The 23,109-nt window shown below is 48.2% G+C and overlaps 1 protein-coding gene across 8 annotated transcripts; it reads right to left on the bottom strand.

The window, feature by feature from the left end:
* Positions 1-2,801: 2,801 nt before the first annotated feature.
* LOC106837564 (apolipoprotein L3-like) lies at positions 2,802-22,755 on the bottom strand. 8 transcript variants are annotated; one of them, XM_070506954.1, is made up of 6 exons: positions 22,535-22,752; positions 21,889-22,013; positions 10,772-10,825; positions 10,478-10,588; positions 7,379-7,505; positions 2,802-4,591 (listed from the first exon to the last, which is right to left on the bottom strand). In XM_070506954.1, the coding sequence occupies exons 4-6, from the start codon at positions 10,506-10,508 to the stop codon at positions 3,703-3,705; spliced, it is 1,047 nt and encodes a 348-aa protein (XP_070363055.1). In that variant the 5' UTR covers positions 10,509-10,588; positions 10,772-10,825; positions 21,889-22,013; positions 22,535-22,752; the 3' UTR covers positions 2,802-3,702. The 8 variants fall into 8 exon arrangements, with proteins under 8 accessions (XP_070363055.1, XP_070363052.1, XP_070363050.1 ...); XM_070506951.1 differs by lacking the exon at positions 10,772-10,825 and adding an exon at positions 14,438-14,612 and having other exon boundaries at positions 22,535-22,731; XM_070506949.1 differs by lacking the exon at positions 10,772-10,825 and having other exon boundaries at positions 22,535-22,755.
* Between the last annotated feature and the right edge of the window lie 354 nt (positions 22,756-23,109).

Here is a 23,109-nt window from a genome sequence, read left to right as displayed (position 1 = left end):
GTTGACTTGGAGCCTGATGAATCTCAGCCCCCAGAAGTGATGGCCTTAGATATCATTGAATTGCCTCAAGGGGACTCAGCTGGGAGAAAATACCTTGAGAGGTTGAATGCTGCCTCAAAAGATGTGTTATGATCTAAATCAATACCTAGAATTTAGTGCATTTTCTCCCATAGTCATAATTTATGGATCTGGGAATTAAGAAGTTAAGATGAAGATGATGGCTCTCATGATTACACATAATAAACCACTTTCAAAAATTTTGCTTTCAATTCCCATGACTCTGGGACCTTCTGGTCTAGAGGTGTAAGCACCTAAGGAGGGGATCCCTTTCTCAGGGCACGCAAAAACAGTTTCATTGAACTGGTCATATCTGATTCCTCATGCTCCTTGATGGGTAGATAACAATGAGCTCACTGGGTTGGATGTGGTACTTGATCCTGATGATCAAGAGAAATTCATATTGTTACTATTCAGTAGGGCAGGAGGAATATAAGTTGAACTCGAGGGATGCCCTAGGATTCCTTCTAGAACTACCAAAATAAGTAGCAAAGGTTAATAGAAAATTCCACAACCTTACTGAGGCATGACCACCAAGAGCTTCAGGCTCCACAAGAATGAACTTGCCCATAGGGAAGAGGAACCTTGAGTGGAATGACCAGTTAAAGTTTTGTATCAGTGGCAGCAATGGTCAATCGTGCTTGTAGCCTCTGTTGAACCTCTCTGATTCCTACAAATATCTCTATGTGTATATAAATACAAATATATATGCAAAATATTGAGAGAGGAGCCCAATGGAGCAAGAGAAACATTGACACCATGCCAAAGCCCTCCACTCCATGACGTGACTTCAACACCCAGTAGGTGGAGATTATTTGTATTTGTCTCCAACCCGGGGAGTTGTGAGTGCACTTGTCATTGTATATGGGATCATTGGATCCAGAACAGGTTAATGAGAGTTATTTTCATTTGTGTGAGAAGAAGAGTGCATGTGTGTGTCTGGTAGCCAAGGGGTTGGCTGTATACAGAGAGCACAAAATCAGGTGGCTTCTTGACCTGAGACTCCCTGCAAGGTTTGTGTCCCTGTAACCCCTTCCTCTTCCTCATCCCATAGCCTGACTGATTGGTCCAAGAAGATAGTCACCCAACCCAAGCTATCCTGTCTCCTGGAATTGGAGATTTCATTCAGAGACACCAGGATTCCAGGTGTTCGAACCTACACTACCTGATGGAAGGACCCTTGAGGGGCAGACCATAACTTTCTAAAGTCGGACCCTCCCTGGTTCCTGTCCTTCCTGACCTGTGCAGATTTTGCCCCTCTTCCCGTTCTCTGAACTGCCCCAGCTCCCTTCCAGTGGATCCACTTATGTTGGCCAGACTCAGTTTCTGTTGCTTATAACCACAAAGGAATCTCAACTGTGACAAGTGCTACAGTGGAGTTTCATCAAATGTACATGTAGCAAAATGGAAATCCACTATAAGGGTTCAGGGGGAAAAGGACTGCTGGATTACTGAAGGACTCAAGTACTCAGTGCCTGAAACACTCAATGCCCAACTGAAATCTATGCAAGAAAGAGAAATATCCAAGAACTGACAAAGAATTGATAAAGAGATGAAACACATTGTTCAGGTGATCAGGCAAGCAGGTGGCCATGCCTTTGATGACTTCTTCAGGAAAAAATGGAAGAATCCATTGATGGCCTCAAGAATATTTGGCTGATAGAGAGTTAGAGGGACTGAGGAAAGTCTTCTGCAAGGTGATATGTACAGAAGGACACCCAAGGCACTGGATACACTTTGTGAGTGATTCAGCAGACTTTCTGGGATAATTTTGCATGTCCTGTGTCTCTTGTTTCTTGGCCTGGGCTCCAGTCATGGGAACCTGTTTGACGCACAAGCTCCACACATGGAGATACAGAGAATCAGCGCCCACTGGAGCAAGCCCCCAGGGGATGGCAGCAATGGGCAAATGCTTCCCTCCTTCCTCCCTGGAGAGATGATTCTGAGGCCATTCCAGAAAGGCTCCTCAGAAGGTCCTGGCAGACTCAATTGCCCACATGCTTGACCATGTCAGGAACATGTCTTTGGTTTGACTTTTCCTCCTTCTTTGCCCCCTTCCCAGATCCCTCAGTCCTGCTCCTGGGGACCACTTCCCACACAAACCCTCTGCGAGAGAGCCTTTCCTCCGGCTCTGCCTTCAGGGGACCCAAGTCTACTTTAGGCTGCATGGAGCCTTTAGGCTTTTGTGCAAAGAGTAATGGGTAGCCATTGAAGGTTTGGAAGCAGGTGCTGGATAAGATCTATATTCTTCAGGGCCATTCTGGCCCAGTGTACAGGGAGCAGGAGCAGAGCAACGAGAGTAAACACAAGGAGACCTTTCTGGAAGCTCTTGCTGGAGTCTGGGTGAAATGTAAGGGTAGCTCCAGTGAGGCTGTTTGCTGTCCGGCTATCTCTCTCTGTCCCTCTATTTATCTCTGACCATCTCTCACACCTGCACAGAGGCCCTTCTGATCCTAATCAGCTTCATGTGCCACATGTCAGTCCTGGGTCCCAGCTACTGGGTAAGGAGCATGCTTGTGCTCGGCCCAAGCCAAATGTGCACAAGCTTCCCCAAGGTGTTCCAGTGGGGCCCACAGGGCACTGAGGTCTGAGGGAAGGAACCAAATAGAAGGGTGGGAGCCCAGTGAGCGAGCAGGAGGAGCAATGGCGGACTTGCTCCCTGAGATCCTGGAAGACAGGCTCATGGGGAAGGGAAGTCAAGCATCCAGAGGCCAGATGAATGTGTTGATCAGCACAACAAAGGCTCAGTGTATCAGTCCATATTTATTCATCCCGTCTATTGAACACCAGACTGATGTGAAATATGATCTTGTCCAGCAACGCCCCCCCACCACTGATGAGGAAACTGAGGCTCAGAAAAGCTGCGTCTCTTGACTCCAAGTTGGTTGATCTTGACACAACACAAGGTTCTTTGACTTGATGCTTGCGTCTGGTTTCACTTTTCTATACTTTTTCAAACCAACCACTGTTTCAAAAAAGCATCTGCAATTACACTGGGACTTCATTGCTCTCTCAGCACACCCTGGCCCCAAAGAGCACCAGTGATTTGCCAAATGTTCCACCTACTCTGCTGTCATCACCACCACAGCTGCCATCATCATCATCACCACAATCATCATCATCAAGAAGTCATTGCCTAACTAAGATGAACCTGCTGGAAGACAAAGCTGAGTTGATCTTGAAAAAGTAGAGCTAAAGACCACCACCAGGCAAAGACTGCATTCTTGCTGGGACGTCAAAGCACGAGGGGGGTCAATAGAGGAGCCAGGCTACTTCTCCATATTCCAACAATTCTAACGCTCTAGCTTTGTACTGCTTTCAACTCTGTAGTTTTCCCAGCCTTCTCATTGCTTGTTCTTCCACACTTCTCTATCCATGCCCCCAGTGTCTTCTTTAGTCCAAAATAAATTGTTTCTCCCCGTTCCTCTCACTTCCAATCCCCTCTCCTCCCTTATTCCAGGCTCCACATTCCTTCCTTCTCTTCCACTCACCTGACATTTGCATTAACCCCTCCCTGCTGTGTTCAGCGACAGAAATGCCAAACTCCTTAATACCCATTGTCGTAAATTTTATCTCACCCTCTTTTCCCCCCTGCTAACAAGGTACTTGCATGCCTTTGTCCCGCACATGTCTGTGCTCCCTGCATTACTCTGTGGGCCATAGAATGAGGCCCTGTTGCAGCATGTCATGGATCTGGGTGAGCTCCTCCAACTTCCTCTCCAGCTCCCGAGCCTCCTGCCTCAGCTCTTCAGCTGACTTTGCCTTTGCCCCTTTATGCAAATGCACTGAATCTTGGACAAGGCTGATCACATCCACCAGAAGGAAAACACCTGTGGTGGCCATACCCATGGCCCGGGCTCCTTTGGTCATTGCCAGAGCAGTACCTCCAAAAGCTTTCTTCACCTGCTTGCCCCTTCTGACTGAGATCCTCCCAACAGTCATGAGGCTCTTGGCATGGCCTACCAAGTGAGGTTTGGTTTTGGCCACCTTGAGTGCACGGATGTTCTTCCCAATACTTTCCACGACTTTGATGAAATTCTTCGATAAGGAAAATACACAGGGTGCAGTGTGACATAGAATTTCCTTGACAATCTCTCCTTTGTCAACGTCAAATGACACCAGGCGACTGGCTTCAGCTTTTGCTGACGAGTTGGTTGAATATTCCACGATGCTGGTGGACACAGTGGTCACACCAGCTGCGGCTCCCAGCCCTATCCCAGTTGCCGAGAGTGCCAGACTGACCCCTGCTGTCACGGGTGCCAGAGCCAGGCCAAGGAAAGTCAGGACACCAGCCACAGCGCCAGTGGAGTTGGCCACCACGTTGGAGATGGTGCAGTCCCTGTGTACCTTGTCAACCTTGTCTGCAAGTGCGTGGAGCTTTCCGATGCGCTCCTCAAGCTCCCGTTTCACCTGAGGAAACTTGTCCAAAAACTTCTTTGTATTTTCCTGATCTTTTTGGATCATGACCTTGTCCTCCATGGCCATGTCTGTGTTCATCTCATTCAGACCCTCGCGTAACGCATCTGCCTCCTCCCTGTAACAATGAAAGTCAAGTGATTGAGAAGGCAGTCTGCTTCTCTGTAAAACGGGCTTGATAAGATCTCTCCCGCAGAAATCACAGAGCCTTTACTATACATCAAATGGAAAAGAATTTTACAAATGTAAAATTTGGGGAAGTGATCTCTGGCCCCTAGAATGTTCTGACTGATAGGACTATCTTCATTTGCTTGGGTCTTTGGCCACTGGACAGTCTGACAAGGTGATGTATGATGGGGGCTTTGGGTCACGTGGTTCTGACCTCTGGAGGAACTGGACACTAAAGGCGTTAGTTTGACCTCCAGGAGGGGCTGGAGACCTCAGGTCAGCCATGGCGGCAGCATGTCATCAAGTCCCAATAAAGACTCTGTACACTGAGGCTCGGGTTGACAAAGATTCTCTTCATGAGCAAACCTCAGGCAGGCTCTTCTGAGCCCTTTTCTCAAGTAGACCTCAGCCTCAACCTTGCCTGTCCTGTCCTCCCCGGCTGTAGCTCCCAGGTGTAGGAAGAATTCTGCTAAGTCAGTTTAGAGAGAATCTCCCCACTGTTGATATCTGATCACGTTCCTCACCCCTTACCTTTGATGAGTAAGTCCTTGACCTGCCTTTAGCAAGACTCGCCCTACCCTCACTGTCTCCTCTTAGGAATTTTCCATCCATCGACTCACTCATTCTGTGCATTGGCTATAAAGCCCCAGCTGTCTCTGCTGAACTCAGAGTTGAGCCCAGTCTCTCCTTTATTGTGATAGTCTTGACATATGTTGCTATAGTCCTAAGTCTTCCATACGATTTGAACAAGTGTCTGGATAATGTTTTTTATTTAACACGGGGAGCCTCCCTGGTTGGCAATGCTCCATGTGCACTGTCACACAGTGAATACAGGAGTCACACATCCTGAGGACAACGAAAGCTTCATGTTTGAAACCCTCCCAGTCTCTGCGCTATGCGTCTCTCCCTTTGGCTGACTGTACCCCGTGTCCCTTCCCTGTAACAAAGCGTAACATGAGTACAACAGTTTTCAGTGAGCTCTATGCATCCTTCTAGGGAATTACTGAATCTGAGGGTGGGTTTGGGAACCCCCCAAATTTGCAGTTGGTGTCCAAAGTAAGGGCGGTCATGAGGACTGTGCCTTCAGACTTTGCAGTTTGGCTAATTCTGCGTACTTAGATTTTTAAAAAAACCCAAAACCTCAGACCTAGAAGGGACCTTGCTGATCATCTTGCCTGACATCTGCTCTCCTGGAAGCCTGATGCCCTTTGACCTTCCCAGCTGAAGGTCACTGGGTCCAGCCACTGCCCCAGCTGAGTGGGAAGCAGGAAATCTGCTGGTAACCCTGCTTCCCCTCAGACTCTCCAGCCCACTTGCCTGACTCCTGACCCACCATCCAGCACCCTCGACCTCTCAGGTGTCATCAATCCAGCTCACACCTAGGCTGGTGACAGCTTCACATGCATGCGCACCAAGGCCATGTGCCACTTTACAAAACCTCTAAGAGACTCAGGAGACTTTAAGAACCATCTGGATGACTCACTAAGACTGAAGAGACCTGCACTGGGACAGGCTAGTGGAGGAAATACTTTCCTCTTTGGCGGGGACTTGCGAGCCTCCTCAGTGTCCCCCAGTCACACAAAATTGCCAGCCACCCATTGTGATGTTGGGAGTTGTCACTAAGCCACACTGTCTTCCTACTAGTCAGGGGCTGCTCTGCGGTCCCAAAGGGAGTCCTAAATGGCAGTGGAGAACCTCCCAGCTCCCAGGTAGGGCGTGGAGGAAACAATCCCCCAGGGCCCTCTGTGCCCAGCAGCGAGGGGATCACATCAGGGAGGGAAGAAATGTCCCCTCTCCCACTCACGGGACCTCCAGTACGTCCACAGCCTCCTCAAGTTTGTGCCCTAAGAGCCTCAGTCCCCTCACTCTAGTCCCACCCTGATGCCTAAGCCTTCCTGCTAGTCCTCCAACCTGGACCTACCCGGTTCCATGCTGAGCCCAGCTCTGACCCTGGTCCAGGCCACCCTGGGCCTCTGGACAGGACGACTGCACTGGGTCCCCACCTTTGACCCTGCAGTTCACTCTAAGGCCTTCAACACACTCCCATCAGATTGAACTGCTGGTCCCACCGAACAGATGACAAATCTGAGACTCCAAGACATGAGCCCAAAGCCCCAGGGCTGGGCAGAGAGAGTCAGGATCCAGCCCAGCTCAGGCCAGCTGCACTGCAGCCTCCCTGCCTATGAGCCAGCAGGATGGTGATATGTTTGCCCAGTTCCTTAGACAGAGAGAGAAAGGTCTCTAGCCAGAATCCCCACGGGCACAAAATCATTGTGTCAGGATTTTTCAGACTTGTCCCAAGGAAGTCCCACTTGGCTCTCATCTCCTGGAAGAAGACACTTAGCCCTTGTCTCTCCCAGCAATCTTTTTAAAAGTTTATATAAATTAAGCATCTACTGTGTCCCAGCCATTATGCTAAACACTTTACATGCATTATCTTATTTTCCTCACAATCAAATTGAACAAACTAAGGCAAATTGAAGAAACTAAGGCAGAGAGTAGTTAAGGAACTTGCCCAAGGTCACATAACCTGCCCCCTGTGGGTTTCATCTCTTCTCAACCCGAGGCCATTCACTGTCAGCTGATGACGGGGAGGAACTATTGCTCACGGATTGTTGAGCAGGGACATGCTCAACCCCAACCACAGGAGACTGCCTGGAGGAGGTGTGCCTACCAGGAGGAAACTAGCCCTGGGGAAGGCCTGGGTGATGTTCCTGGGGCACCCCGTGGAGGTCACCTTGACAAATCAGCCTCAGCCACAAATCTCTCCCAGGCTTCACCATCAGTCAGCAAGAGCTGCAGTTCCTCTCTGCTCACTGTTTTCCAGAAATACTCCATGGCAGCCTCAAGAAAGCTATTGCTGTCTAGATGGAAAGAAAAAAGAATAAGATTAGAAGAAATTGTGGTAGAGCATAAACGCTATCAAGTATACTGTCTTTAAATTTTAATGTTCCCGATCAGCTGCCACCTGGGGTACTTTTGATGGAGTCACCTGGTGCTATGGACTGAACCGTGTCCTCTCAAAATTCCTGTGTTGAAGCCCTGATCCCACAATGTGGCTGGATTTGAAGACAGGTCCTTGAAGGAGGTGATTGAGGTAAAAGGAGGTCATAAGTATGGGGCCCGAAGCTGATAAGACTGGTGTCCTTATAAGAGGAGGAAGAGATGCCAAAGATCTCTCTCAGCACACAGAGGAAAAGCCAGGTGAGGACAGAGCAAGATGGCAGCCGTCTACAAGCCAGGAAGACAGTCCTCACCAGAAACCAACCTGCCAGCACCTTGATCTTGGACTCCAGCCTCCAGAACTAATTATCTAATTCCTGGGATCTAGATATGCGTAGGAACTAAGAACTTTTAATCTCTTAGCACAAGAACACAGGGCATATGGGGTATATTACTTACCATTGGGCAGCAAACACATTCTTGTTTCGACAGTGAAACAAATGAATATTCACATTAAACAGGATTGTGGGGGGACAGGTCTTGGCCACACCAAGATATATCTCTTTGGCGAGAGGATTATTGGGCTGGTTGCTTTTGATAAACTGGGACAGGGAAGGAGGCTCTGAGGGGTGGAACTTGCTTGCCCTTTGTTAGGAGACATTTACATTTGTAAGGCAAAGCTCTATCTATAAAGGTGCCTCCCTCTCTGTACCAGGAAGAAGAAAGGGGATGACTTTCTCTCTAGAAACTCTTAATCAATGGGAAAGGCAAGGACTTAAATCTGCATAATAATCTTATTCCTGTTTCTGGTAACCTCCTGTAACTGACTCCCCCCACCCCAACATCCTTTGTCTTTAGCTGAATATGATATTTAAGGTGGGGGCTTCAGCCATTTTGGCAAGTTGCGCGGCTTGCCTGAGCCTCTCCCATGTATACATGTTATAAAGCTTTGTTTAATTTTCTCTTGCTATTCTGTCTCATGTGAATTTAATTCATTCTCTGGCCAGACGAACCCAGAGAAGGTAGAGGAAATGTCTTCCTCCCCTACAGGATCAATAATGTCACAACTATAAACGGTCTCAGGTCAGCACGAGGCAAGATCACTGCCCAAATGAGCTCCCAAAAATGTGCGATTTTCATGGATTTGGAGATTCTGGAATGCAGATAAGAGACTGAGAGTAGAATATACGTGTGTGCACTGGGACCTGATATAAAACGTGCTTCCCGCTTTATACACACAAAGAGGCATTATTCTTACTTCACGGAAGAAGAAAGCAAACTCAGATAAGATAAGTGATGCCCAAAGCCAGCAGGAAGGTCCAGAGCTGAATCCTAGGCCAAAGTCAGACATTTCATTGATGTGACTTTGAATCCTCCTTGTATTTTAAAAATTCCTGTGATTTCTGCATTCTACCATATAGTACATCTGTGGATTTTTATTTTTTCAATTTAAAAGCAATGTTCCAGACTACAGACTATTGAGTGAAACTCCTGTGCACAGAGGCTTCCTCCTGCTGATCACGCCGCTCCCAGACAGGCGATGGAGGGGGCTCCTTGGGTGGGCAGGGGCTGGACCCTGCTGGATCCTTGTGCTCAATCTGCATCACTCCTCCCCCAGGCTTGTGTCAGGGGACACACCTCCCCATGGGCCCCTCGGAGCCCAGGCTAGCCCATTTGTCAACCACGAGATGCTCTTGTTCCCCAGGGAGAGTTTATCCTCAGGAATCCACCAGCCCGAGCCCTCCGTCCAGGATCCCAGGGCCTGCTGGGGAGCTCCTGGCTTCTGGTCTGTCCCCCTCCATGTCCTTCAAGCTGACTAAGGAAAGAACTTTGGTTACCATGGCAATGCAGCGACAGGGGCATGGATAAGCAGTTCTGAGAAAACAGGACTTAAGGAATCTGAGTGTCGATGTGGGTGGGTGGAGGGTTGTTTCACTGTTTCTCTTTCCTGCTTCACTAAAAGGAGGGAGGAAAGCAGAGCAGAGATGGAGGGACCCCCCAGCACTAAATTGGTGGATGTATTGATTAGGGTGGTGGAGGGAGTAACTGAGAGCTGGGTCTCAGGAGGGGTATTGGGGATCAGTAAATCAGCACCTGCCCGAGGCAGTCACACCTGGGAAGCAGGTGCTTATAAATGGGGCCACAGGGCAGGTGCCCTGACACAGCCACCAGGGCAGAGGTTGCTGTTGGGGGGGGCAGTTTCCACCTGGAACTAAAAGGACCCAGGTAGAGAGGACAGCATCAACCCTTTGGGAGGGCCTACTATGTGGCAGGCACTGGCCCAGGCCACATACTCACATTATATTTGATCCTCATAACAACACAAGGAAATATTCTCATTTTACAGGTGAGGTTAGGTAAGGGGCTTCAGGTCACACAGCTGGGAGATGGCAAAGGCCAGACTTGGGTCCAGTTCAGTGGTCTGCTGACCCTCACAAAGCAGTCAGGCTGACAACAGGACAAGACTTGAAGGGAACGCCCCCGTTGGTAATCCCCTAGGATCAGCCAGAGCAGAGCGGGAGGCTGGATGTGGCAGGAAGGCAGGAGAGGCTTCCAGAGTTGCAGGTCACCTCCTCTCCCCACCCCACCATGGGACATCAACTCTCCTCTCCCCTCGGCTGTCCCCCACCTCCCTGTGGGCTGTCCTGGCCTCACTCTGAGTCACTTGATGGGCAGCATGGGAGGGAGAAAGTGGGCCCCAGGGCCATGGCACCCTGAGAAGAGGACCTTGAAGGAGACGTCCCTATAGACCTCCAGGGGGACTCCCCTTGGAGGGGCTCAAGGACACTGATCAACCCCCTTCTTGATTCCTCTGTAGGTTAACTCAGCCTGGAAGCGCCACCCTCAATTCTAGGTCGCGAGTAGGAACCAGCAGAGAAGAGGAAGTGACTACCTGGGCAGACCCCACGGGCATCTGAGGTCATGGTGTCACCTGCAGGATCTCAGAGTTCTCCCTGAGAGCTCGCCAGTCTGCGTCCAGGTTGGAAGGAGGTGTGGCTTCACCCTTGGGGAAGAGAAAATAAATTGTGGGGTCAAATGTGGGGCAGCTGTGGCAACAGGGAGCAGCGAGTGGCCAGGTCTCCAGGTGTTCCCTCTGGGATGGCCGCAAATGCCAGAATGCACTTAACCCAAAGTGTGTCTCTGTCTCCTGGGCTCTGCTCCCTGCTGTTGAAGGAAAAGTACTCACCTCACTTCAGCTTATTCCCGAGAAAAGTCAGAGTCCTGTCGTCCTTTGGGGGCACTAGGAGAAGATGATCAGAGAGGAGACGACTGTCTGAGAAGTTATAGAAGCAATAAAACCAAACACAGAAGAAAACATGGGAAGGAATGTTCTGGAAATTACCTGAGCTTGGGAACAATTGCGTTTCCTAATGGATAATGGCTAGTACTGATCGCGTGCCTGTGACGTGCAGGGCTCCTACGTGCTCCCTCAGTGGACACTCACCCCCACTCCATGCGGTGGGCGCTATTGCGGCTCCCGTTTTAAAGTGGAGGAAACCATCACAAAGTTTAGGTTTCACCTAAACTCAGGTTAGCCCAAGTTTTCACAACAGTGCTAGAGCCAGGGCTTAACCAAGACTTTCTGATCCAAATCCCATGTTGGAGACAACTATGCTCTACTCCTTTTAACACACAAAGATCCTTGCTCGTGTGTATACCTTTATTTGTAAATAACCCTTCTCAGTCCAGAGTGATGTCTGCACCCCATGCACCAGTGTCTGTCTTGATAAACTTCCTGGTGCTGGAGTTTTCTGAAGCCTGAATTCTCTGTGCTTCTGTGAGATCCTCCATCCCATAAGGGCCTGGGGTCCTGCGGGGCGCTGGCCCCTCCCTGCAGCCCTGCTGTGCACCGCGGAGCCCTCCCGATGGTGCCCGGGCCAGTCTGCTGTCCTCCTTAATCCCTGGACCTTAGCTTGTTTCTAATTCTTCATGTAAATAACAGTGCAAAGAACAGCCTCCTCGCATAAAACTTTGCCTGCATTTGAGACTGTTTCCTTAAGATATTTCTAGAAATAGAATAACTGGGTCTGAAAGTATCAACACATAAACGTTTTTTCATACCTGGAACACCAACTGTTACACAAACAAATTATATCAGGTTACATTCACGCTCACAAATGTGAAGGTGTCCGTCATTTCAGTCTTAGGAGGTCTCAGTAGTCTTTTGAAAAAAACAGATGTTTATATAGAATTTCTTTCAATTCTGCTTGTGATTATCTCGCTTTGGGAGATGAGGAAAGACAGCTCGTGTTGATTTTTTAGGCACTATTTTAAGAGGTCAAAGAGCACCTATCATCCAGCCCCCTGAGCCTGAGCCCCTGAGCCTGATAGTGAAGGTCCTTATCAGTACAACAATAGCTAACGACAGGAGCTGCTGACATTTGTGGACTTTGCTCTGCACCAGGAATCGCTTGAAGTCTTTACAAATGATAACTCATATTCTTCTGATAACCGTGAAGGTGTGTACCATTTCTATCCCCGTTTACAGATAAGGAAAGGAGGCACAGCTGTTACGTGACTTGCCCAAGGTCAGAAATCTGGTAAGTGGTAGCCTGGGGTCAAGGTTCAAATGCGCCTGCTAGACTCAAGAACCTGCACACCGCCTCTCCTTGCTCTGCCACCATGAGAACTGGGAATGGGGTCAACAGGAGACCAGAGACTTCAGCAGATGTTTGAAGACTGACTGGATGGGGAAAGTGATGCTGAGTAAAGAGGAGTGGAGGGAGCTGCTGTCGGAGAAGCAGAGAGAGGGCACGTAGGCAAGAAGAATGGCCTGCTAGCCAGAGCCCCAGAGAGGGAGGCTGAAGATGGGAGGGAGGCCCAGGGGGAAAGCGGGGGCGAGTCCACCAGCCCCTCAGCCCATCCGACATTCACAGCAGCCTTAGGTCTATGCCAGAGAGGAACATCAGGACAGAAAGACTGGAAAAAGTATCTCTGTATTTCAGCATTTAGTGGCCTCATCCCGTCATCCCACAGGGAAGCCTGCCATCACCCTCCCTCCCTCTTCAATACGAATGGGCGTCTAGCATCAGACACACATGAAAGACAACAGCGTGGAAAAGGGTGACAAAGATAAGCAACAAACGACACCAGAAGAAAATTTTGGAATGACATCAGAAGATAATTTTGAAAACAGAAAATAATTTTTAAAAATGTGGACCCTTTTCTTTAGAGAGATTAGAAAGGTATTTTATTCACAAAATGAGAACAAGATGCACTGAAAGGGGAAAACAATAATAGAACAAAAAAAGAGACCTTGGGAATTAACAGGTGGTTGGCAAAATAAAGAATCCTAAAGAAAGGTTGGGAAAGAAAGTTAAGGAAGGCTTCCAGAAAATAAAAGGATAAGAGAAGAAATGGAGCTAAATGGGGAATAGAAAAGTTACCATCCACAATCATTCCTTAGAAAGTTACTTGAGAATGAGATGCAGCAACAAACAAACAAAATAAAAGTGTGTGTGTGTATTTATGGGGTGGGGTGAAGGATCACTGAGGGAGAGATTCCAGGAATCAGGAAAATCAGCCCAAAGAGAAGGGAATCCCAGGATTACAGCAGGCAGGCAGCAGCCCCGGAGAGCAGCCAGTCCAATTGGAATAAGAAGTGAAGGTTCTCTGGGGAAAGGAAACCTGATATAATTCCTCACATGATGCACAGTTTAAAAGAAACAGGAAATGTTGAAGGCAAACAGCGAAAGGGGTAAAACAAAGGCAAATAGAAACATCAGGGCAAACTGAAGCTGGGCAAGAAGCACTGCAGCTGTAGGTAGGGGTGAGCTCCACAGTAACAATGTTTAAAATATCACAAAAATAGAAACACCCTTGTTTGATTTTTAACTTTTAAAACAAAACAGAGTATTTAAATATAATAACGAAATACACTTGTTGCCAATCAATCTATGAATTAAAGCACAACAGTGGAAGTTGGGAGGTGAGGCTCTGAGCGAGGAGAAGAATTACCAGCCTCATTTCACGACGTGGGGAGCCAGGAAATGCTGGCTGCAGCTGGGGCATAAGAAATGAAGCTGTGAGTAATTACCTACAACTACAAAGGTTTCTAATACAGGGTACAAAATAAGTGATAAAATGATATCAGGAGAAGGTGGGGATGGGGTATAAGGAAAAGTATAGAAATATGTGAAATCCTTATCTATCCTGGTCAGAAGTAAATAAATAATACCAAATTTCAAAAATCAAAAAAAGAACAATGCAACAGCTAATATTTGTCAGCTATTGTGGTTGACGCCCACTTGCTTTGTACCAATCACTGTTCTAAGTGCTTGGTATGCAGTACCTCATTTTTAGTTCTCATGGCAACTCTGAAAGAAAGGAAACGGAAGCTCAGAGAGGTTAAGTAATTTACCCAAAGCACCCAGCTAGTGCCAGAGCCAGAATTCAAATCCAGGCTTCCTTTCTCCAGAGCACACACTTGCACACTATTCCATCTCCCAGTGTAAGAGTATTATTTAAAGATACTGATTAACAACCCAAAGAAGAAGCTATAAATTAAAACCAATTGCTTTTAACTAGGAAGGGGGTGAGCAGAGTCCACTGTACTAACCGATTTGTTTTAACCATATGCACTTATTACTTTGATTATTTTGTAATTTTAAGAAAGCAGAAGTCCCTTTGCAGTAGTTAGTAACTGCTAACCACAATAAGGGGTTGGTTTCTGGTGCAACCACATTAAAGATGATGGAAGCAGTTGGATCAAGTGCCAGTAAGAAATAAGCCTGACTCCTGGAGTGACAGCTGTCAGTGCAGGAGAAACCTGAGTGGTTGACGACACTAATTCTCTAAGGGAAGCAGGGATGATAATGTATGCTAAACTAGAATAATCAGAGCGAACTCTAACCTTCAACAGATGTGTTTTCTAGCAGCATCTTCCGCACTCACGCATGCGCCCATGGGCTTTTCTCCACTCAAAGGAAGCTAGAACTCCACGGGTCTGCAATGTCTGCTACTCCAGAGGCAAGGATGCTTTCAAGGATGTTCAGAGCAGTGCTCAAAGGAGGATCAAATGGTAAGTCCTAAAAGATTACACAGAACCATACTAATAATTGATAATGACTATTATGATCATGTTTCATTGGCCAGGTTGAGTCTATGAAAGGCCATGAGTTCATAATAATATTCAAATGAGAAGAATTGAGACAAAGTATACAAAAAAAGATAAATATAAAGGCTTAAAAAAGGAAGTTGAAATGAAAAGAGGAGTTAGTATAATGGGGAATGTTTATTTGTTAATTGATTTTAATAAGAAGGAGACTCTTAATATATATGGGCATTTCCTTCTATTTATTTATGTGACTGTTTATAAGGATTGAGAAAGAAAAAAAGAACAGCCCCTGACACTCGGTGGCTGACCTGGCTCTCACAACTAGGCGGCGCTACTCTCCTATCAGACATAAATAATCCCACAGAGTCCCAGCCTCAGACAGGGCTACTCTGAGACCAGGACAAAATGAGACAGAGTAAGGCCACTTCCGAATTCTGTCTGAGCAGAGACAAACCGAGGTCTCTGTGCCACCCAACAGACACCAGACACTCCTGCCCTTGGCTGAAAAAATGACTGTTTCTTCTTTGCCAATTATGGCTTTATCCTCGGTCTGGTCTCCCCTCTCTAGAGACAAGAGTACTGAGACGCCCATTGACAGGATTGCCCCGCTTTCTGCAGCTCCCAATCTAGAGCGGGCCCCATTTCCTCTGAGCCTCCCAGACTCTCCCAACCAAGGCGCAAATCCTAGAGTTGGTTCTTTCTAACACCCTCCCACTGCGAGGCCCGTGGTTCTTCCTCCTTGAGTCATAAACCCAACTTGTTCACTGCGGGAGCGACCCTGGTGGCCTCAGGCTGGAGGACACTGAGTATGGATGTGCATGTATGTTGTTTCTACTGCGTGAGGAGGAAAGAATAAACAGATGTGGCTGTCGAGTCACCAGGGCAGGCCCAGGAAGTGGTTAAGGGTGGGGAAAGGTGGGGATGGCCTCAAGTGGGTTTCTTTCTCTTTCCAAACTGCTGTTGCTGGGTCATTCCGTGGCACTGGTCCATTTCTGGCTGCTGATCTTTGCTCTCGAACTTGGTCTTTATTTTTTTCTCTTCTTCTCCCGAAAGCCCCCCAGTACATAGTTGTATATTCTAGTTGTGAGTGCCTCTGGTTGTGCTATATGGGATGCTGCCTCAGCATGGCCTGATGAGTGGTGCCATGTCCACACCCAGGATCCAAGCCAGCGACATCCTGGGCCGCCAAAACGGAGTGCGCGAACTTAACGTCTTGTCCACAGTGTTGGCCCTTGAACTTGATCTTAACAACACAGTGGTTTCCAACACCTTTGATGCTTTTTCCCACCAGCCCCCCTTCAATTCCACCCTCCTCCAAAGCCACTCGCCTCCCCCTGGACCCAGCTGCCTCTCATCTTAGGGCCTGGACATCAGGTATGCATTTTTGGGCCCCTCTGCAGTGAGGGGTGACTGCATGATCCAGTCCTGGCCATTGAGACACAAGGGGGAGTCAGCTGAGAGGGTCTTGGGGGCTTCCAGCCATAAGGGGCAGGTGTGAGAGGAGAGTTGGCTGGCCCCTTCCTCCTCCTTCTGCTTTGAATTATGTATGACCTCAGGAGTCAGTGCAGCCAATGGAGATCATGAGACACGAGGACCAGAGCGAACACAGAGAGACAAGGGAAGAGTGTGCAGGTAGAAAGAGCTGGATCCTGGATGACACCAACATTTGTAAATGGGTCTGTGCCCTCGAGCTCATCCTTCCCGTCCTTCTCTGCCATTCTCGGCCTGGCCCTGACCCTTGTCTTGGGCCTCAGCTGGCTGTTGATGCTCACATTGCTCCCACCTGCCTGATTAGTACACAGGTGTCCTCCTTGGCCAGCCGCTGATGGCTCAATTCCCAGAAGGGCTGCAGCTGGGAGAAGGGAGGACCCTGGAGGAAGCCTGCCCCTCCCAGATGCATGGCCCAGGCAGGGAGCCCTCCCGTCCCTGTCAGTTCCACTGAGCTCTCCAGACACAGCAGGACAGAGATTCCCACCAGAGCATCTCCCTCCACGTGGCTGCAGAGAAAGGAAAGGAGGGACTAAGACAGGATCCAGGTCAAGCTCCTTAGCCCAGAGCTCTCAGGAGGGCCTGACTGACTGCTCCCAACTCCTGTCTTCCTAACGCTCCCGGCCTCCACATGGCCTTGGTCCAGGCCCCTCGAGGACTCCCAGTTTCCTTGCCTCTGATCACACCAGCCTCCAGGCCTTTGCTGAGGCTGCCCCCTCCCCCTGATTCCTCAACACAAGTTGACATAAGGGAAGCCATATTGTAGAAACGAAACCATATTGTAACTTTGAATGACCTCTGATTAACTAACCCAGATATGCTCTGTAGATTTTATGGCCCCTCCCAGCTGCTATAAGTTGATACCTTTGCTCTTCTGAGTTCCTTAGGAATGTGATGACCCCAGGCAGAGAGTCTATGTGGATAACCATCATCAATGACAACTGAAAGATCAGGGTATGGGGCGTTGCTCCAGTCTCTGATGCATATCCAGTAAAACAAAAGACTGTCAGGAACTAAGATCAGATGTCTGCCCCACCTGGAGATCAGATGGAGGCCCCACTGGGATCAGGTCTATTTTTCAGGGACTGTTAAATTTGAGTTGTCTATTCTTCTTATCCTTCTGCTTGGACACTTGATTATAAAATGTGCCTTTAGATGTTGTTCCAAAACTGCTGAGCAAGGTACAAAAATTCTAATGTTGCAAAATGTCAACCTGAAACCAGGAACAAGAGACTATTTCCAAATGAGTGCACTAAACAATTTCGTTCCTCTCACCCAGATCTACACCCCAAAACAGCAGGAAGACGCTAGATGGGTCTTCATGCCGAATCCCTCAAGAATGAAGAATGACCAAAGAATGGGGAGATTGAAACTGGCAAACAGCCATTCATGATTAAGTAGCCAGGAACTAAAGTTTTTTTGCTTTTTGCAATTACTGATTCTAGCTTTTAGCTGTTTAACACACTTATCATTAACTGTGCTGTTTAGACAATGTGCTATCTGACTCCCACTAGGTTCCTATGGATAACAGCTCCCTGGAGCCTCGGTCACCATGGTAATGGGTGTTTGAGCTGTTTTTCAGGAATTAGAACCCCTTGTCCACTTCAGGCCAGTTGAGACCACCAACCCATCAATTGGGCCCACAAACATGTCCAATAAGTGACCTTTTGATGACAAGAGGCTAAAAACTCCACCCTCAGATCATGCTAACACCACTATTTTGTGAGCATGGGTCCTATGAAGAGGCATGAAGTCTGACTACACTTGTGCAGATCATCAATTACCTTACCTCTCCTCACCTCCAACTACCTCTCTCCACATTTCAGACCACCTTGCCCCACTACCCCATAAATGTCCCTGAGTCCCTATTTTCAGGAAGCAGATTTGAGACTCATTCTCTCGCTTCCTCACTTGGCTGTCTTGTGAGTAAACCCTCTCTCTGCTGCAATCTCATCATCTCAGTGTTTGGCTTTCTGGGCAACGGGCAAAAACGAACCTGGTTCACTAACACCCCTGGCATGCCTTTCCCCACCTTCCTTACCAGGTGAAAGTTGACCTCTCCTTAGAGGTCCAGCTCAAAAGCTGCCTGCTCCTGCTGGCTTCACCCAATACCTCTCCAGGCTCCCCTGGAATGTTCCACTTTCCTGCTTGTAGTTCTATTTGTGTTAAGGTTCTTCAGCCGTCTGTCTCCTCCATTCAACTCCGAGCACCTCAGCAGGGGCCCTGTCTGTTCTCGCTACACCTCCTGCTCCAGTGCCTCCAGGGGTGCCCTCCACCTCCCAGGCACAGCCTGCCTAAAATTGGAGGTGGGAGCCATTACTTGGACATAAAACAACCAGCCTCTCCACAACACAGCACAACCCCCAATTTCACTCAAGTTGAGCAGTTCTATTTGCTTTTCTTGTTTATCTTAACGACCAGCTCTTTGTGGTGGAGAGCAAATTAGACTATGACTCAGATTTCACGTAAATTACCTCCCTGATTCAATATACCTTCCACAGTTCTATCAGATTTCTGGGAGCTTCCATTTATTTCTTCTTGGCTCCTTACTCCAGCAATAATATTTTTAGGTGAGGAGGAAGAGAGAATTGCAGAATACATGGCTCCCAGCTAAAATCTGAATAACACCCCAGCCTTGAGCAGGACAGTCCAACGACTCCCCTCCCCCAGGGGCGTCACCCAGCTCTGGACGGGCCTCCAGCTCCCTCCGGCCTCTCCCACCCTGGCTCACTAGCTGCTGCCAGGAGCTTCAAGGGGATGTACGGTCCTTTCCTTACTGCCCTGGAGGCTCCTTTGAAGGCAGAAAAAAACCTCTTTTTCCTTTCTGAGTGCAGTAGGTGCCCATTAAATATGTCTTGCATTGGAAAGGATGGGGAGGAGGAGGAGAAGGAAAAACCAAAAGATTCCACAAAAAAATAAATAAATAAATCTCAAAATGATGGAAATGTAAACCAGAAAGAAAAAGTACAAACGTACGGGAAGAAATGTTAAATAATAATGCTGAGTTAAGGAAACCTTTCCAAACAAGACCCTTTCTAATCAAAATCCTAGAAGCCATAAAGGGAAAGTTTGATCTCTTAAAAATTAAAAATTACTCCAAAGCAATCCTAAGAAAAAAGAACAAAGCTGGAGGCATCACAATCCCTGACTTCAAAATATACTACAAAGCTATAGTGGTCAAAACAGCATGGTACTGATACAAAAACAGACACACAGATCAACGGGACAGAACTGAAAGCTCAGAAATAAAGCCACATATCTATGGAACTGAAACCATAAAACTCCTAGAAAAAAATACAGGCAGTACCCTCTTTGACATTGGTCTTAGCAGCATTTTTTCGAATGCTATGCCTATTCAGGCAAGGGAAACAAAGGAAAAAATAAACAAACGGGACTACATCAGACTAAAGAGCTTCTACAAAGCAAAGGAAACCAGGAACAAAATGAAAAGACAATCCACCAACTGAGAGAAAATATTTGCAAATCATATATCTGACACGGGATTCATTTCCAAAATATACAAAGAACTCCTGTAACTCATGAGAAAAATACTCATGACAAAAAACAAACACCTCAAGCAAAAACAGGGGAGAGGATATGCACGGACATTTTTCCAAAGAAGATATACAGATGACCAATAAGCATGTGAAAAGATGTTCAACATCACTAATCATTAGGGAAATGCAAATCAAAACTACAATGAGATATCACCTTACACCTGTTCGAATGGCTATAATCACCAAGAAAAAAATAATAAATGTTGGAGAGGATGTGGAGAAAAGGGAACCCTCACACAGTACTGGTGGAAACACAAACTGGTGCGTCCACTATGAAAAACAGCATGGAGATTGCTCAAAAAATTAATAATAGAAATATCATATGATCCAGCTATCCCATTATTGGGTATTTACAAAAGAACACGAAATCAGCAATTCAGGGGCCGGCCCCGTAGCTGAGTGGTTAAGTTTGTGTGCTCCACTTCAGCAGCCCAGGATTTCGCTGGTTTGGAGCCTGGGTGCGGACATGGCACCACTCATTATGCCACGTTGAGGTGGCGTCCCACATGCCACAACTAGAAGGACCTAAAATATACAACTATGTACTGGGGGGATATGGGGAGAAAAAAACAGGAAAAAAAAAAACAATGTAAAGAGACTTATGCACCCCTATGTTCATTACAGCATTATTCACAATAGGCAAGACGTGGAAGCAACCCAAGTGCCCATCAATGGATGAGTGGATTAAGAAGATGTACCATATATATAGAATGAAATACTACTCAGTCATAAAAAAGTAAAATCGTGGCATTTGTGACAACATGGATGGATCTTGAGGCTATTATGCTGAGTGAAATAGACCAGACAGGGAGAGACAACACTGTATGATTTCACTCCTATGTGGAAGATAAAAACACAAATGGATAAGGAGAATAGATTAGTGGTTACCAGAGGGGAAGGGGGTTTGGGATACAGGGGCACAAACGCACAGTGATGGATGAAGACTGGACTATTGGTCGTGAGCAAGATGAAATCTATACAGAAATTGATATATAATAATGTACCCCGAAATATACACAATGTTATAAACAAATATGATCACAATAAAATAATTTTTTAAAAAAATTAAAAATTGCAAAGGGCACCATAAACCAGGTCAGAATACAAGAGACCAGGAGACAGTATTTGCAGCACCCACAACAAAAGGAGAACAGTGACAATACACAAGAGACCCCACAAATCAACATGAAAAGACTGACGCCAATTTTTAAGAAATGGGTCAGAGACGTGAACAAATCATTCGAGGGCAGTGACACCCATCCAGCGTCACACAGCTCCTGGGGGGCAGGGTAGAGGCCAACACCAAGCCTTCTGACGCTGGTATTTAAGGGGAAAATGTAATTTTAATAGTTCAAAGCTTTCTAGGTCTGAATCTGCCTGTATAAGCACAGAGATCGAGGCTCCCACTCCCAAGTTACACTCACGCGTCTACAGTAGGTTTTTATTTAAGATCACAGCCCTGCTGGCGTTCTGCAACGTGCCCCCTCACGCCCTGCGTCCGGGCCGCCTTTCTGACGCGGGGCGCACCGGACCGCCTCTCCCTTCTCCCTCACCCCCAAGTCCTGAGCGCAGGGCCAGGCAGAGGGGACAAAGCCCTGCCATCTCCCTGCAGGGTCTCCCGTCATGCGGCCCTAGGTACGGTGCTCCCCTCTCAGGGCCTCAGTTTCCCCACAGGGCCTGGCACTGAGCAGGCACTCAGGGACGCGGTGGGTGGAACAACTCGGATTCCCTGCATCTCGAAAGCAGCCGTCTGCCGCTCATCAGCCTGAGCAGCAGCCCTCTGGGCAGCGCAGGGCAGCCAGGCCACAGGAGCAGAGGCTCGCACTCCCCTGCCACCTCCATGCCCTCTGCCTCCTCCAAATTCCCCAAAGGTTGAGCACCCCGACACCCACCTCTTTCTGGGGTCACCCGCTCGTGTCTTGGGGAGTCCAGAACCCGAGCTGAGCTGGAGGGAGGTTTGTGAACCCTACGAGCAGTTTTCCTCCCTCTCCATTGCTCAGGGGCACAGGAGGTGGGAGGAAGCAGTCAGACGAACCGGGTTCAAACCCGGGCTCTACCGCTGCTCACCCTGTGAGCTTGGGTCCATGATGGAACCTCTCTGAGCTGTGATTTCCCCTCATCTACAAAATGGTGACAGTGATCCTTTTCTTAGTTGATGCGAGGATAGGGAGCTGGGCGGGGGTCCTACCCTCCCCAGCTTACCAAGGAATCTTCCTCTGGCTGAGTGAGAGCAAGATCCAGTTGTTCTTAGCTGTGCAGATCCAGTCACAGGCTGTGTGTCTGTGCAACAACCAGACACATCCTCCGGGCCCAAATATACTTCAGAACTAAAAAGAGAAACTGAAACTAGCTCCTCTGAGCAGCTCTTGAGCAACAAACATACCGTCGGGCACCACCCTGGCTATTCCCGGCCTCTTTGCAACCCCCTTAAAGGAGTAACCCCAGACCTGACATTCCAGGTCCTTCTTGGCTCTGCCCTCCTGCTTTGCGCTTCTGGAAGGAAGACCAGCTATGGCAGACTGTGGGAGCCTCAGCAAATTATTCCCCCAACCAGTAAGCTTGTTCCCAGCCCCCTCCTCCCTTGTCCCTCCCCACACTCCCAGAATGCCTGCCTTATGCACCTTTGTGTCACCACCAATTAGCACACCCCAGATGCTCACTGAGTACTTGTGGTTGCTCCCATTGAACCCCATGCCCATGCGGCTTCTAGACTTTGCTTACGTGGGTGCTTCTGCCAGGAGGACTGGCTTCTTTTTCGTTGTCGGTGCTGTGAAGTGGACCCTACTCCTAGCGACCCTGTGGACAGCAAAGCAGAAGCCTGCCCCATCTTTTTGCTCCATCCTCTCACCTTAGGCACTATATCAGACGATGCTACGCTGCTGTTCAGAGGGTTTTCATGGGCAATTTTTTCAGAAGTGGGAGACCAGGTGTTCTTCCTAGTCCGTCTCATCTAAAAGCTCCGCTGAAGTCTGTCCACCATGGGTGACCCTGCTGGTACTTGAAATACCAGTGGCATAGCTTTCAGCATCGTGGAAACACGCAGCTGCCACAGTAACAACCAACAGAGGGGTGGGGTGGTTGCTGACAGGAAATGAACCTGGGTTGCAGTAGTAGGCACCAAATCTTAACCACCAGATGACCAGGGCTGGCTGCTTCCACCTCTGAGAAGCCCTCCTGCCTCCTCCTTGGCAGAGTCCACTGCCCCCTGCTTTACTCCCATGGTGCCAGGGGAGGGGCCTCAGCCCACCGCTCAGCTACTGTGTCCGTGTCTCCCACTCCCGTTTTGATCAGGTCTCTCTCTAGACTCGTCCCTGATGGCAGGGACAGCACCACTGCCTTTGGGTCCTGGTGACCCTCCCGAGGAGGCCCATCCTTGGTGATCAATGCCCTTTGGACGGATGCAGACGTTCTTGGGAGCGAGCC

Source organism: Equus asinus, chromosome 4, assembly GCF_041296235.1.
Source record: "Equus asinus isolate D_3611 breed Donkey chromosome 4, EquAss-T2T_v2, whole genome shotgun sequence".
Lineage (NCBI taxonomy): Eukaryota > Metazoa > Chordata > Mammalia > Perissodactyla > Equidae > Equus > Equus asinus.
This window is presented reverse-complemented; position numbering and strand designations above follow the sequence as displayed.